The 16,646-nt window shown below is 48.4% G+C and overlaps 1 protein-coding gene across 1 annotated transcript in view; it reads right to left on the bottom strand.

Moving 5' to 3' along the window:
* The window catches only part of OTOF (otoferlin), a 184,791-nt gene that overhangs the window by 138,930 nt on the left and 29,215 nt on the right, over positions 1 to 16,646 (bottom strand). The window contains exon 3 of the mRNA XM_083432494.1: positions 1,806 to 1,894. Within this exon, the coding sequence (XP_083288620.1) occupies positions 1,806 to 1,894 (89 nt within the window). The remainder of the gene's footprint in view (positions 1 to 1,805; positions 1,895 to 16,646) is intronic.

Below are 16,646 nucleotides of genomic sequence, written 5' to 3'. Positions count from 1 at the left end.
AAAGCCTCCCCATTGTCTTTTCCTTCATAAATCCTGTCTTAAGGGTATGTCTGTGTATGAATAGGGTGAGCCTGTGACCTGGCTCAGGAACAAAGTATTTATCATTACAAAAGACTGGCCAGGCTCCCCATGGTATCCAATCAAGTGACCATTAACTGGTAACCTGCCAGATAGGAGGTAAACAAGGCACTCAGATTTCTGTTGTAGACCGCCTCTTCTGTGATGTAGGTATGATGTTTCTGGGGGTGGTCTTGGACTGCAAGGCAGGCAATTTAAAATGTCTATATAAGGGCGGACACACCTTGGTTCTGGGTCCTCCTCCTTTCCTGCGTGTGAAGGGGGCAGCCTGTTGCAACAGTTCAATAAAGATCAGACTTTCTAGCTGCTTTGCTTCTCAATATTCTCTGGTTGGCCTCTGTTATTTTCTCCGACTGATGGAGAACCTACAAAGGACTCTATAAGGGCTCTTGTGTCCCCCATAAGGGAATAAGGGCAGATTTTCGTCCGTCCCCCCCACCTGAGCATTTCCTATCGGAAAGAGGACAATTGCCAACACCCCAACACCAAGGGGACGCAGCACACACACGTCTTCCACCATCCTAAGAAAATCCCTTAATCCCGATTTTATTTTATTGTATAAAAAAGAAAAACCCACACAATTTCTCAACAGATGTGCAATCTTTCCTCATCTGCTGTGGAATCACCTTTCTTCCACCCAACGAAACTTGGGAAGGAATTTCACACTTGGTTCAGGTTGCTGTAATTTGTGACTTGGGTGAAAAAATGCTATTTTCATCTCCTTGGTAAACAAATGTATCAGGCGTAGTCCTGCGTGGAAGGCGATTGCCTTCCTACCATGTAGGGTTTCTGTGACAAATGGTTTGTGTGTGCCATTGCGCTGCCTTTGGAAATTCTCTAATTTGCTGGCCTCTCCCCCCTTTGTAGTACTGAAAACCAAAATGCTAGAATTTGTCAGGCACTCGAGAACGAAACCAAGAGAGAAGGCACGAATTTTCTGCTTATGGTACCAAACCAGTTTGCAGTATGAAGGAGGGGTCTGTAGGCAGTTCAAGGTGGGATACCAGCCCTATGGGATGTGATACATAAGTAGCAGTCAAATACAACATTCCTTGTTTTCCTAGAGTGGACATGCAGGGGGATGTTTGGTCCAGCCGATTGAAAACTTCCTGTTTCCTCCTGGCCTGGAGCATCCTTCCTCTTGCATGTGTCTAGAGGTGGGTGTGACCTTACCTGTGCAGGTAACAAAAGGACAAATCACGCAGCACACTCTCTCTCTTTTTGACTTCCTCTCGTCGTTGGAGCAGCTTTTTAGCTAGCGCTGCCCTGTTGGCTTTCAGCCAACAGAGGACAAAAAGACTCTCTCCATATGGGATAGCCTCACAATCTGAGATAGACTGAATTGTATAATAGTTAGAGGCTTACACGAGCCTGCAGCCAGCTATCTGCTGTGCATGTAAAAAGGGGAATGTAAACTATCTAGTCCAGCACCCGGTCCTCACAGTGGCCAACCAGATGCCTGTGCAAGACCAGCAAGCAGGATTTGAGCATCTCATCTCCAGCAGTTTCCAGCATCTGGCATTCAGAAGCATTGCTGTCTCCATCTATGGAGGCTGAGCATAGCATCCTGGCTAGTAGTCATCTGCAGCCCTCTCCTCCCCCTCCATGAATTTCTCTAATCCTTGGAAGACGTTGGGAAGAAGCTGCACATCTTGTGGGGGCTGTCTTAAGGAAGCCCCAAAGGTGGAGGAACAAAACTCACCCCAGACATGCAGGACACCACTGACCTGTTGGAGAAGACTTTGCTGTAGTTGAAGACCTGCACCTCCAGCATCTCGTTGACGTCGATGCTGCTTGCAACGGGCCATCGGAAGGTCTGCAGGAAGAGAGGGGAGATGTGAGGGGTGTGGGATGTGATCCATGAGAGGCAGTCAAGTACAACATTCCTTGTTTTCCTAGAGTGGACATGCAAGGGGATGTTTGGTCCAGCCAGTCGAAACTTCCTGTTCCTCCTAGCTGGAGCATCCTTCCTCTTGCATGTGATAGAAGGTGGGCGTGACCTTACCTGTCCAGGTAACAAAAGGACAAGTCACGCAGCACCCTTCCCTCTTTTTGATTCCCTCCTTCGTTGGACCAGCTTCTAGCTAGGACTGCTCTGCTAGCTCTCAGCTGGCAGAAGCACTGGGATTATTCCCCCATATGGGGTAGATCCACATGTACCTATTTGTAACTAAGTCTGCCTTCAGGAATCCAACTGTGAACTGATGTGAGTAAACTTCTTTTATTGACTTTGAATAAGATTGTGGCATCTTTATTGTTTTAAGAGGGATTCAAGAGAACTTACCAGGAATGTACAATTCAATTTGAGACAGACTGAATTGTACAATAATGAGAGACTCACACGAGCCTGCAACCAGCTATCTGCTGTGCATGTAAAAAGAGGAATGTAACTCTGCTAAGTAAAGGAACTTGCTAGTGCAAGTTAGGAAGGATAAAGGTAAAGGTACCCCTGCCCATACGGGCCAGTCTTGACAGACTCTAGGGTTGTGTGCCCATCTCACTTAAGAGGCCGGAGGCCAGCACTGTCCAGAGACACTTCCGGGTCACATGGCCAGCGTGACAAAGCCGCATCTGGCGAGCCAGAGCCGCACACGGAAATGCCGTTTACCTTCCTGCCAGTAAGCGGTCCCTATTTATCTACTTGCACCCGGAGGTGCTTTCGAACTGCTAGGTTGGCAGGCGCTGGGACCGAGCAACGGGAGCGCACCCCGCCGCGGGGATTCGTACCACCGACCTTTCGATTGGCAAGCCCTAGGCGCTGAGGCTTTTAGGAAGGATATTAACAAAGAATATATCCTCTCCTGCCACCCTGAATATTCCCAAAAGGATGTCCTGCTTTGGCCTCAGAACTTATAGATGGGGGAAATAGCTCTTCAACCGTGGATTTGAAATTCACCATGTGCTGCATTTTGAAAGAAAAAATTCTGGAGAACTGCTCAGGGCTGGGTGGGCAGAGGTTTGACTTGGTGTAAGGGAGCTCCTTATCTTCCTGCGATGGTTCTTGGTTTTACACACAGCTCCTCCAGGGGAAGGACTGAACCAATGGACTATTATTATTAATCAAATTTATATACGCTCTTCATCCAAAGATCTCAGGGTGGTTCGCAAGATAAAAATACAGGATAAAAATGACAATACAGTAAAGGAGATTCCAGCTAACCCTTAGGAAGAACTTTTTGACATTAATCAAAATACTTTATTGTCACTTGTATAACTTGTATACAGTGAAATTACACCAGCACCCCCCACTCAGCTCTCTTAGTCTTAATTCCCCTCGTTTACTGACACACACACACCAAACCCAAAAGTCAGTTGCCCTGCTGTTATCTTTTCATTCAGCAGCCTAACAGCCCAGGATAGAAGCTGTTCTTTACCCTGTTGGTGCGACTAATCATGCTGCCGAGGGCAGGAGATCAAGAAAGTGCCCGCCAGGGTGTGAATAATCATCCCTGAGAATTTTCCTCACTCTCCTGAGGCAACGTTTGCCCGCGATGTCATCCAGCGGATTCACGGGGCAGCCCATAATATCTTGTGCTGTATTCACCACCCTCTGTAGGCACTTCCTATCAGATGATGTCAAACCAGCGTACCACACCGTGATGCAGTATGAAAGGACACTTTCTATTGTGGACCGGTAGAAGGACCTCATCAAATGTTGATTGACATCATTCTTCTTCAATACTCTGAGGAGATGGAGTCTCTGTTGGGCTTTCTTAACCACGTATTGATCTTCCAAGTAAGGTCTTCACTGAGATAAACTCCATAGCTGTTTGGCTCTGGAATGGACTCCCTCAGAAGCAGGTGGACTCTCCTTCCTTGGAGGTTTTTAAGCAGAGGTTGGGCGGACACCTGTCATGGATTCTTGAGCTGTGATCCCTGCTTCGCAGGGGGTTGGACTAGATGACACTAGGGACCCTTCCAATTGAATTTTATGATTCTATGCAGTGTTTCTTTCTGGGGGAATAGAATCATAGAATCATAGAGTTGGAATAGACCACAAGGGCCATCGAGTCCAACCCCCTGCCAAGCAGGAAACACCATCAGAGCACTCCTGACATATGGTCGTCAAGCCTCTGCTTAAAGACCTCCAAAGAAGGAGACTCCACCACACTCCTTGGCAGCAAATTCCACTGTCAAACAGCTCTTACTGTCAGGAAGTTCTTCCTAATGTTTAGGTGGAATCTTCTTTCTTGTAGTTTGGATCCATTGCTCCGTGTCCGCTTCTCTAGAGCAGCAGAAAAGAACCTTTCTCCCTCCTCTATGTGACATCCTTTTATATATTTGAACATGGCTATCATATCACCCCTTAACCTCCTCTTCTCCAGGCTAAACATGCCCAGCTCCCTTAGCCGTTCCTCATAAGGCATCGTTTCCAGGCCTTTGACCATTTTGGTTGCCCTCCTCTGGACACGTTCCAGTTTGTCAGTGTCCTTCTTGAACTGTAGATGCAGGGCTACACATACCCCTAAACATTAACAGCCGTCAACAGGTTTACCACACCCATTGAGTCAATCACCCATCTCCCACTACCCTTCTGAGTAATACCCCTCCCCACCCTCTCACTATATATAAGGGTCCAGTGACTTCTGTTTCAGTGTATCTGAAGAAGAGTATATGCACACAAAAGCTTATACCAAGAACAAACTTAATTGGTCTCTAGGGTGCTACTGGACAATTTTTAAAATATATTTCGACTGCGTCAGACCAGCACAGCTACCCACCTGAACCCTAAACATTTTGTGAATCTTTGTACTTTTGTCCGTTTACTGTACAGTGGTACCTCGGGTTAAGTACTTAATTCATTCCAGAGGTCTGTACTTAACCTGAAACTGTTCTTGACCTGAAGCACCACTTTAGCTAATGGGGCCTCCTACTGCTGCTGCGCTGCTGGAGCATGATTTCTGTTCTCGTCCTGAAGCAAAGTTCTTAACCCGAGGTAATATTTCTGGGTTAGCGGAGTCTGTAACCTGAAGCGTATGTAACCTGAGGTACCACCGTATATATTTCCCCCGATTTGAACTATAAAATGGTGATTTTCTTGAGTCAAAATGAGAGTACCGTGGACGCTTGGGTTGTGAACGTGATCTGTGCGGGAGGCACGTTTGCGACCCGCAGCGCCACATCTGTGCACGCTTGGGTTGCGATTCAGCACTTCTGCGTGTGTGCAAAGTGCAATTTACCAGTTCTGCACATGTGCAAGCGCCAGAAATAACCCATTCCGGTACTTCTGGGTTTCAGCATATCCGTAACACGAAAACGCGCAACCTGAAGCATCTGTGACCCAAGGTATGACTGTACCCCTAGACATTTTTTTTAGAAAAAAAGCACTGATTCTATGAACCCACACAGGCTGCCCATCCCCTGCCCTCCTCGTCCTCCTCTGCTGCCCATCTTTTGCTCTTAATTTCCGTGGCCTCTTTGTTCACGCCGCTGGTATTTGCTTGCAAGTCCAGGCGTGCGCCCCGCTGGGCGAAACAATTGCAGAAGGAAGGTTAAGAGACCGTCTCCAATATCCGAGCGCCGTAACGCGCGCTCTCCTCCCGTGGGGAACTGCGCAGCAAAACGCTGTTGCTGAACCGCAAGCAGTAGATTGGCTGGGAAGGGAGGAAAGCTTCGTGCGGATTCAGTGGGGATGGAAAATTCTCGGGGGAGGGTCAAATGCTAAGGATTCTCCTTCGTTCAAAACGTTAAGGGCAAGACGGCGATTGAATTCCAGGATGAAAACCGAAGGGCTTCTTTTTAAAAAATCGTTCCCATGTTTTATACATTGACATCAACCGCGAATCCTTTATTACAGTTTCACAAGCAAAGGAGAGGTCCATAAGAACAGTGGCGTAGCATGGGGGGTGCAGGGGGGGCCGGCCGCACCGGGCGCAACATGGGGGGGGGGGCGCTTGCACTCGCAGCTCTCTGCCCCTACCTGGCTCACTCACTCTCTCTCACTGCAGTGCTGGCTGTGCGAATACGATCCGAGCCACCGGGTCGCCGCCCTCTGTGGAGGGGAGGGTGCCAGGCGTGCGGTGCGGTGCGGAGAGAGAGCGAGGGACTATCTGGGGTAGGGACAGTGCAGCGGGGGGGGGGTACAAATTACTTGCCTTGCCCCGGGTTAGGGGGCGCAAATTACTTGCCTTGCCCCGGGTGCTGACAACCCACGCTACGCCACTGCATAAGAACATGATGGAAGTTTATAAAACGGTGTGGCACGGAGAAAGTGGATAAAGTCCGCGCCCCCCCCCCCAGTCTCTCATAACTCTAGAATTTGTGGACCTCCAATTGTTGCAGGAATTTATGTACAGGTTGGGGGGGGGTTGCCCCTCCAGCAGATATCATGCACATGCAACCCACTACCAAAATCAGCACAATCACTTTTGTGACTTTTGTGATTTGTCCCCACAAAACACCCCATCACAGTTTATTCCTGCCTATTCAAAGGGCCTCTGCTGCATGATACCAAATGTAAGAATTCACTGACAAATGTCTCTATGTACTGGCTCACTGGGGAAACTTCAGAAATTCATATAGACATGTGAGCTCAGCTACTCAGCAGCCCCTCTGCCTGAGGGACAATCCCTGGCCTCCTGATACCTGAGTGCCAGACAGGTAGCCATTCCAGAAATAACAAACCCAGATGAAGGCAAAAGGGTGTGATTCACCTGGCTGGGAAACAGGGAAATGTAAATATCTCTTTTGTTCCACTTGATGGGTGTTTAGTGGAGGGCAAGGGGAACCATGGGGCAGGGTCCAGGATGCTCAGATTACTGCCACCAGACCTCCCCTTTCATGATGTAACCATGATGTATGAGTGATGTAGTTTGTGGGGTGTAACGTGGGGATTAGCAGCTAATAAAAGTTTGGGGGCTCTTTTGTTGGGGCTTCCATCTTTTCCACCTGGTGGCAGGTGGGAGTCCTGGCGCGACAGTCTTCAATCAAGACCAAGCCTACTGGCTGCTGTTTTGCTCTGGTATTCCTGGCTGGTGTCCTTGTTTTTTGTCCAAGGAAGCCCTCAGATTTCTCTGTTAACACAATGAAGCTCAATGTTGGAAGATTCAGGTCAAAGAAAATAAAAGCATGGGGTATTTTTGGAGCAGGAACTTGGGGGAACTGAGTTCCCTTACCGAACCAGAGGAGTCTCAGTCTGCACCAGATCCTTTGCCTCAGGCATCATCTGAGCCAAGTCTGGGGCCTGATTCTGAAGAGCCCAGGTTTGCACAGGTTCCCTTGGAACAAGCACCAGCTGGGCCGAGTCAGGGGCCTGAGCCTGCCCTGGCTCCAGATGCGGGGATGACCTTGTTGCCTCCAGCTGGGCCATCACTTACAGCAGCTCCACTACTGGTTGGGTCAGGGGAGGCTGAGGCGGCCTCTGGGTCTAGTCACCCACCGATGTCTCCTGAGATGCAGAGACTGAGGTCTGAGAGAAGGAAGACCTGAGTACTCGCAGGAGGAGTGCTCGCCTTCGGGCGAGACAGGGAGGTGAGTTGCCAGGGAATCAGGACCGGCCGCTACCCCGACAAAGATAAAAGGCTGTCAGACCCCACCCCAAGTTGCAGGAGCAACATTGCTGTTTGCCAGAACCTGCCTGTGATCCTGTACCTGTCCTTGCCTGGTTTCCTGCCTTGTGTCCTGCCTTGGCCCTGTCGGCCCTTGGATTCGGGACCAGATCTGGACCGCGTTACTCGGGTTACCTCCAGGCCCAGCACATGGGGCCTCCTGCTGCCGCCGCGCGATTTCTGTTCTCATCCTGAAGCAAAGTTCTTAACCTGAGGTACTATTTCTGGGTTAGCGGAGTCTGTAACCTGAAGCACCTGTAACCCGAGGTACCACTGTATATCTGTAATCAATAAAGTTGTGGCCATTTCTCGTCCAGATCATTGTCTACTTGAGCTTATTAATCACATCTTACATTTAGACACTGCTCGGGGGGGGGCACTGCAATAATATGGGGGGACTGAGCCCACAATAAACAATAAACTTAGTGGTCCATTCCCCCACCTTTTTTCCAGAAAAAAAGCACTGCCTGGAAGTTACCAGAGCACAGACAACAGACAACAGAAGTTGGGGTGTCTCTGCCCAAATGGGTACAGCTGGGCCACCAGGTGGAAAAGAAGAGAGAGAGAGAGAGACAGGAATATTGCTCATACTTAATGCTTTTTTGTTTATAACATTAGCAGTTTAGGGCAGGCTGACATCAACCGGGGGAAAGCTTTAAATAGCTGCAGTTGCTGAATTCCTTGGGTGCCACCGCCAGCCAACTGAGGCCAATTTTATTTTAAAAACCACGACATTCAAAGAGGAGTAGAGATAACAGATTGGAAAGAAATCAACCTTCTCTGAACCCAAATTAAAAGCAACAACAGACCTTTTTCTCTGCAGCATTATTTTTAAGCTTTTATTGGCACTTTTGCAAAGCGGTGAGGCTGTCTGAGTGCAAAGCGAACAGCTTGGGTACTGTAGCACAGATCAGAACACTGGCAGCAAATGCTTGCAAATACTAGAGGCACACATTGCCGGCTGCTTAGCAGGGCTGGGTGACAATTCCTGATGAGAAAATGTTCTCCGGATAAAGTGGTTTTTGTGTGTGATCTGCACAAGAAAACAAGCGTCAACATTGCTCACTGAAAGCATCAGCGGGAAAAGCAGCCTGTATAAAGTATACAGAGATGAAGAATGGTTGCTTTGGAGCAACGACTCTATTCCGAACTTAAAAATGGAAAGCATAATACTGGTAGTCAACAAAGGAGGTTTAAAGACAGTCTCAAGGCAAATCTAAAAAAAATGTAGCATAAACACCAACGATTGGGAAACGCTGGCCTGCGAGTGCTCCAACTGGAGAACAGCCTTTACCAAAGGTGTCGTGGGCTTTGAAGACACTCAAACTCAGGACGCAAGGGAGAAACATGCTAAGAGGAAGGCACGCTTGGCAAATCCACACCATGATCAACTCCTGCCTGGAAACCAACGTCCCCACTGTGGAAGGACGTGTGGGTCCAGAATTGGCCTCCACAGTCATTTACGGACTCACTGTTAAGACTGTGTTCATGGAAGATGATCTTACTTGGCTAAAAGGGGCCACCAAAGAAGAAGAAGAAGGTATCTGAAAAAGTGTGCATGCACACAAAAGCTTATACCCAGACAACCTTAGTTGGTCTCTAAGGTGAATCCCAAAATGGAATTAAGATTGCCGGAAGAAATATCAACAACCTCAGATATGCAGATGACACAACCTTGATGGCAGAAAGTGAGGAGGAATTTAAAAACCTTTTAATGAGGGTGAAAGAGGAGAGTGCAAAATATGGTCTGAAGCTCAACATCAAAAAAACGAAGATCATGGCCACTGGTCCCATCACCTCCTGGCAAATAGAAGGGGAAGAAATGGAGGCAGTGAGAGATTTTACTTTCTTGGGCTCCATGATCACTGCAGATGGTGACAGCAGCTGCAAAATTAAAAGATGCCTGCTTCTTGGGAGAAAAGCAATGACAAACCTAGACAGCATCTTAAAAAGCAGAGACATCACCTTGCCGACAAAGGTCCATATAGTCAAAGCTCTGGTTTTCCCAGTAGTGATGTATGGAAGTGAGAGCTGGACCATAAAGAAGGCTGATCGCCGAAGAATGGATGCTTTTGAATTCTGGTGCTGGAGGAGACTCTTGAGAGTCCCATGGACTGCAAGAAGATCAAACCGATGCATTCTGAAGGAAATCAGCCCTGAAGTTCTCACTGGAAGGACAGATCCTGAAGCTGAGGCTCCAAGACTTTGGCCACCTCATGAGAAGAGAAGACTGGTGTTGGGAAAGATGGAGGGCACAAGGAGAAGGGGACGACAGAGGACGAGATGGTGGGACAGCGTTCTCGAAGCTGCCAGCATGAGTTTGACCAAACTGCAGGAGGCAGTGAAAGACAGGAGTGCCTGGCGTGCTCTGGTCCAGGGGGTCACGAAGAGTCGGACACGACTAAACGACTCAACAACAACAACAGAATGTGTGCTTTTATTTAAAATGCATCTCTGGGTTATTTGTGGGGCACAGGAATTTGTTCCTTTTCCCCCTTCAAAATATAGTCCGGCCCCCCACAAGGTCTGAGGGACAGTAGACCGGCCCCCTGCTGAAAATGTTTGCTGACCCCTGCTTTAGTCCAGCGCTCTAACCACTACACCACACTGTCTTAGCATATTAGAGAAAAATATGGGTGTAATTTCATTCTTGTTCCAGAGCCCTCATTGGTTCTGATTAACATTCCGGCATCTTGTGCCCTCCTGAACTTTGTACGACCAGGCCGTCAAAACCTCCCATCTAACAAACTTGACCTTACAGCAGTTCATTGATTGTTGCCTATTATCTCACAGAGGCTATTAAGGGGAAGCATGAAATGTGAGTTTTGCTCTCCTTTGAGCTTCGCTCATGCTAGTTAACCTCTGTGTTGCAGCTAATTAGCTGCTTTTGCTCAATGTTTGCAAAACAGGGGTGAGGAAAACAAAATTTTGCCTACTCACACTTCTCCATCTCAGTCTTTCTCGTAAGGAGCGAGGGAGGGGGGAAAAGAAAAACCACGGCTTTGATAAAAAACAAAGCAAGAGAACTTAAGACCAATCTGCCAGCGGCCTATCTGGGCCATCATCCTCTTCTCACAGTGACCAACCAGCTGCCTGAAGGAAAGCAGCAAGGATTGTTTCGAACGCAAGACCTGTCTCCTCGCCTGGGGTTTCCAGCAACTGGGATTCAGAAGCATTGTGGAGGCAGAGCATGTGGGAATCTTCAGGGTGGCAGGAGAGGATATATTCTTTATTAATATCCTTCCTAACTTGCGCTAGCAAGTCCCTTTACTTAGCAGAGTTTACATTCCCCTTTTTACATGCACAGCAGATAGCTGGTTGCAGGCTCTTGTGAGCCTCTCACTATTATGCAATTCAGTCTGTCTCAGATTGAATTGTATAGTTCCTGGTAAGTTCCCTTGAATCCCTCTTAAAAGAATAAAGACGCCACAATCTTATTCAAAGTCAATAAAAGAAGTTTACTTACATCAGTTCACAGTTGGATCCTTGAAGGCAGACTTAGTTGCAAATATGTACATGTGGATCTACCCCATATGGGGGAATAATCCCAGTGCCGCTGCTAGCTGAGAACTAGCAGAGCAGTCCTAGCTAGAAGCTGGTCAAACGAAGAAGTCAAAAAGAGAGAGGTGTGCTGCGTGATTTGTCCTTTTGTTACCTGGACAGGTAAGATCACGCCCACCTTCTATCACATGCAAAAGGAAGGATGCTCCAGCCAGGAGGAACAGGAAGTTTTGACTGGCTGGACCAAACATGTCCACTCTAGGAAAACAAGGAATGTTGTACTTGACTGCTCCCAGTGGTTTACATCCCACAGAGCATAGCTGTCCTGGCTAGTAGCTGTTTATAACCTTCGCCTCCTCCATTAATTTGTCTCATCCTCTTTCAAAGCCATCAAGGTTGGTAGCCATCACTCCTTCATGGAGTTCCACAGTTTAACTCTCCACTGCAGGAAGAACTTATCTGTCCTGAATCTTTCAACATTTGACTTCCATAGGATGTCCATGAGTATCCATGCCAGGCATAATTCTATAAATTCCTATCATGTTGTCTGCTACTCGCCTTTTCTCTTAATTAGGTAAAGGGTAAAGGGACCCCTCACCATTAGGTCCAGTCATGGCCGACTCTGGGGTTGCGGCGCCCATCTCTCTTTACTGGCCGAGGGAGCCGGCGTACAGCTTCCGGGTCATATGGCCAGCATGACTAAGCCGCTTCTGGTGAACCAGAGCAGCGCACGGAAACGCTGTTTGCCTTCCCGCTGGAGCGGTACCTATTTATCTACTTGCACTGGCGTGCTTTCGAACTGCTAGGTGGGCAGGAGCTGGGACCGAACAATGGGAGCTCACCCCGTCGTGGGGATTCAAACCGCTGACCTTCTGATCGGCAAGTCCTAGGCTCTGTGGTTTAACCCACAGCGCCACCCGCGTCCCTTTTTCTCTGAATTGGAAAGTACCAAAAGCTGCCAATTTCCTTCATATGGGAGTCGCATCACCCCTTGATTTTTCCTGAACCTTTTTCTCAACATTTTCTCAGCTATTTGAGGTGAGGCTACCCAAACTGTACACCGTATTCCAAACACAGCAGCGCTATAGATTTGTACAACAGAATTATTGGCAGAAAAGCAAATTAGCTAGCAAAAAGAGTATCGGAGGTAATGCTCTTATGGCGCTGAACTGAATGAAGATGTGGGGAAATAGATTCTTGTTTGTGGAAATGTTTTGAGTTTTTTTGGGGAAAACGCACAACATGAAATTTAAACAAACATAAGCTGGAGCTTAAATAGTTTGTTGCTAAGAGACTGGGGTTCAGAAACCCTATTGACGTGAGGTTTTCCTGCAGTCAGTTTGCAGGCTTACGTGCCGTCCTCTTCCACGATCAAATATCTCGTGGGAATTTCGTTCATCCTTCCAGTCTCTGCTCTCGGCAGCAACCGAATCTCTCTTCTCAATGTGTTTGCTGAGCTTGCAAGTTGTTTGTTGTGAAGGGGAAAGTGGAGCAAGACTTTAGGAGCTGAGGTTGGCTTAGACCCAGGGCTCTCCACCCCCCCCCCCCTTTGCTGCTTTCCTGTAATCACACTCAAGGAGGAGAAGTTGAATCTGTTATTGCCTGGAGTGTGAACAGCAAGGCTGAGAAGGATCCAAACTGCTGGGAGGATTGGGGGATGTGTGTGTGTCCCTCGCAGCACAACTCAGATAAAAACAACCAGTGTGGTGTAATGGCTGAAGTGCTGGTTTATGACCTGGGAGACCTGGGTTTGAATTCCCACTTGGCCGTGATGCGCACTGGGTGTGACCTGGGGGGCTGCCTCACAGAGTTGTTGTGGGGTGAAATGGGGAGGAGGAGGAGGAGGAGGAGGAGGAGGAGGAGGAGGAGGAGACCCATGTTTGTTACCTTGAGCATCTCGGAGGAAAAGGTAGTGAATAAAGCTAACGAAATAAGTAAGTAAATAAAACAAAAAAGTCATTCCCTTCTCAAATACTCTTGCCAGATTGAATGTACCGTATTTTTCGCTCTACAAGACACACTTTTTCCCCTCCCAAAATTAAGGGGAAATGTGTGTGCGTCTTATGGAGTGAATGCAGGCTCCATGGCTTCAGCGATAGCAACACGAAGCCTCCAGAGCGCAGTGGGAGCGCTCCCGCTGCGCTCCGGAGGCTTCGCGTTGCTTTTCCTGAAGCCTGGAGAGCGAGAGGGGTCGATGCGAACCGATCCCTCTTGCTCTCCTGACTTTGCTTCGCTGGAGAGGCGCTGCGCAGCTTTCCCTCTCTGCGCAGCGCCCTTTCAGCGAAGAGGGAGAAGAAATGGAAGGGGCTCCGTTTCTCCTGCCGCTTCGCTGAAGGGGCACTGTGCAGAGAGGGAGAGATATTTTTTTTCTTGTTCTCCCCTTCTAAAACAAGGTGCGTCCTACAGTCGGGTGCGTCCTATAGAGCGAAAAATACGGTATCTTCTTCTTTTCTTTGGCGATCCCTCGTAGCCGAGTAAGATTGTCTTCCATAAACATGGTTTTGACAGTGAGTCCGTAAGTGAATGTGGAGGCCAGTTCTGGATCCACACGTCCTTCCACAGTGGGGACATTGTTTTCTGGGCAGGAGTTGATCCCAGTGTGGATTTGCCAAGCGTGCCTTCCTCCGAGCACGTTTCTCCCTTGCATCCTGGGAGTCCAGGGTTCAAATGCCCACTTCCATGAAGCTCACCAGGTGAACTTAGGAAAGTGCTTCTTGATGACAACACAAAAGTGAGAGCATGTGGTGAAAGTGCCAGACATGGGGATACATAACCTAACAATGGTTGTACTCATTTATCTCTGGTCAGGGACAGAGTGTGGCGCTAAGGAGGGAGATGTTGTCGCGCCACTCCTTGGTGTGTGGAGTGCCGCAGGGCGCAATCCTCTCCCCGATGCTTTTTAACATCTTTATGTGCCCCTCGCCCAGATTGTCCAGACCTTTGGGCTGGGCCATCACCAATATGTTGACGACAATCAGCTCTATCTGCTGATGGACGGCCACACCGACTCGGCCCCGGACACACTGACCAGATGCTTGGAAGCTGTGGCTGGATGGTTTCGTGGGAGCTGACTGAAATTAAATATTTCGACGACAGAGGTCCTCTGGCTGGGTCAGGATGGTCTGGGGATGAGGGACCAACTCCTTTCTCTTGTGGGGGCCCAATTAGTGTCATTGCCTTCCGTTAAGAGTTTGGGTGTAATCCTTGACGCCTCCCTTTCCATGGAGGCGCAAGTTACAGCAACAGCCAAGGCGACATTTTTCCACCTTCGCCGCATCAAGCAGTTGGTCCCTTACCTTTCCCGCCCCGACCTGGCCACAGTGATCCATGCGACGGTCACCTCCAGGCTTCACTACTGTAATTTGCTCTACGCGGGGCTTCCCTTGAAGCTGTCCCAGAAACTCCAGCGGGTACAGAATGCTGCAGCGAGGGTCCTCACGGGGTCTCTGCCATGGGAGCATATTCACCCAGTGCTTTTCCAGCTGCACTGGCTCCCGGTGGAGTACAGGGTCAGATTTAAGGTGCTGGCTTTGACCTTTAAAGCCCTTCACGGCCTAGGACCCTCGTACCTACGGGACCGCCTCTCCTGGTATGCTCCGTGGAGAGCCTCAAGGTCCATAAATAGCAACACCCTAGATGTCCCGGGCCCTAAGGAAGTCAGATTAGCCTCAACCAGAGCCAGGGCCTTTTCAGTGCTGGCTCCTGCCTGGTGGAATGCCCTGCCTCGTGAGACCAGGGCCCTGCAGGATCTGATTTCTTTCCGCAGGGCCTGTAAGATAGAGTTGTTCCGCCTGGCCTTTGGCTTAGAACCAACTTGATTCCCTCCCCCTCTTTCCTTTTTCCTTTCTCCTTCTGTGATGGAACTCCTATTTGGGGACTTCCCTGGCTTTTTTCTGGCCCATGTAGGACCAGTCTGGATAGTTGGCCTTGGTGAAGACTTGACGTTTTCATCCCCAAAAAAGTTTTTTTATTTGAGTTCCTACTGAAATGAGGCTGCATTTTAATGTTTTATTGTTGTATTTTAATCTTGTTTTTAAATTGTATTTCAGTCAATTGTTTTTATACCTGGTGTCAGCCACCCTGAGCCCGGTCTTGGCAGGGGAGGGCGGGGTATAAATAAAATTTATTATTATTATTATTATTATTATTATTATTATTATTATTATTACTGTAATTTGTTGTTGTTTAGTCGTTTAGTCGTGTCCGACTAAACGACTAAATATATAAAAGGATGTCACATAGAGGAGGGAGAAAGGTTGTTTTCTGCTGCTCCAGAGAAGCGGACACGGAGCAATGGATCCAAACTACAAGAAAGAAGATTCCACCTAAACATTAGGAAGAACTTCCTGACAGTAAGAGCTGTTCGACAGTGGAATTTGCTGCCAAGGAGTGTGGTGGAGTCTCCTTCTTTGGAGGTCTTTAAGCAGAGGCTTGATAACCATATGTCAGGAGTGCTCTGATGGTGTTTCCTGCTTGGCAGGGGGTTGGACTCGATGGCCCTTGTGGTCTCTTCCAACTCTATGATTCTATGATTCTATGACTCTTCGTGACCCCATGGACCAGAGCACGCCAGGATTTACTGTACTTAGAACCCTAGAACTATAGAGTTGGGAGGGACACCCAAGGCTCATCTAGTCCAAGCCCTGGCAATGAAGGGGTTGGCGTTTCAAAAGCAGGGAATCTAGAGTCAGGAGCTGACACAGCCAGAAGAACTCATTCATCATAAGCTAAGGAGGAGGAGATGTAGACTTCAGAGGTGGCAGAAACTCCACTCCAGTTATCCCAAGAGACCAGGGCAGCTTTCAGTGGTAATTACATCTTTTCCAAAGCCATTTATGACTTCTTCATGAATTATTAGGATGATGCAATGCTGTTCACAACCCACTGATTGTGAAACAGCTGCACTGCTGGCTGGGAAACATCCATCCATTTCGGAAATGACAGGAATGTTGGCCAGCGATTCTTCAGCATAACACTTCTCTGATCGGACGGGGCCAGAATCTGAAGCCCTGGACAGAGATAATGGAACACGTGCAGGTTGGTGGAGTCATAGAATGAGAGAACTGTAGAGATTGAAGGGCTCCAGAGGGTCATCTAGTCCAACCCCCTGCAATGCAGGAATCTCAACTCAAGCATCCAAGACCCAACCTCTGCTAAGAAACCTACCATGACATTAGAACTCATGGACATTCATGAACGGTAGAAGAATCAGGACAGATATTTTTTTAAGTCCTTCTTCACATAGTAGGCAGTTAAACTATGGAACTCCCTGCCACAGGAGGCAGGGATGGAAGGCTTTGAAAAGAGGATTGGGCAAATTGATTGAGGAGGGGAGGGCTATTGGTGACCAGGCTCTGCTTCCATAGTTGGAAGTAGCAATGCTCCACAGGAGGGGAGAGGACTCCTCTGGTCAGATCCTGCGTGCATGGTCCCCAATGGGGCATCTTCTTGGACTAGCTGAGCCATTGGCCTGATCCAGTCGGCTCTCTTTATGATAAGGTACCAGTTGGGTTGGGCTGC

The sequence above is a fragment of the Podarcis tiliguerta genome (genome assembly GCF_965153285.1).
Source record: "Podarcis tiliguerta genome assembly, chromosome: 3".
In the NCBI taxonomy this organism is placed as follows: Eukaryota; Metazoa; Chordata; class Lepidosauria; order Squamata; family Lacertidae; genus Podarcis; species Podarcis tiliguerta.
This window is presented reverse-complemented; position numbering and strand designations above follow the sequence as displayed.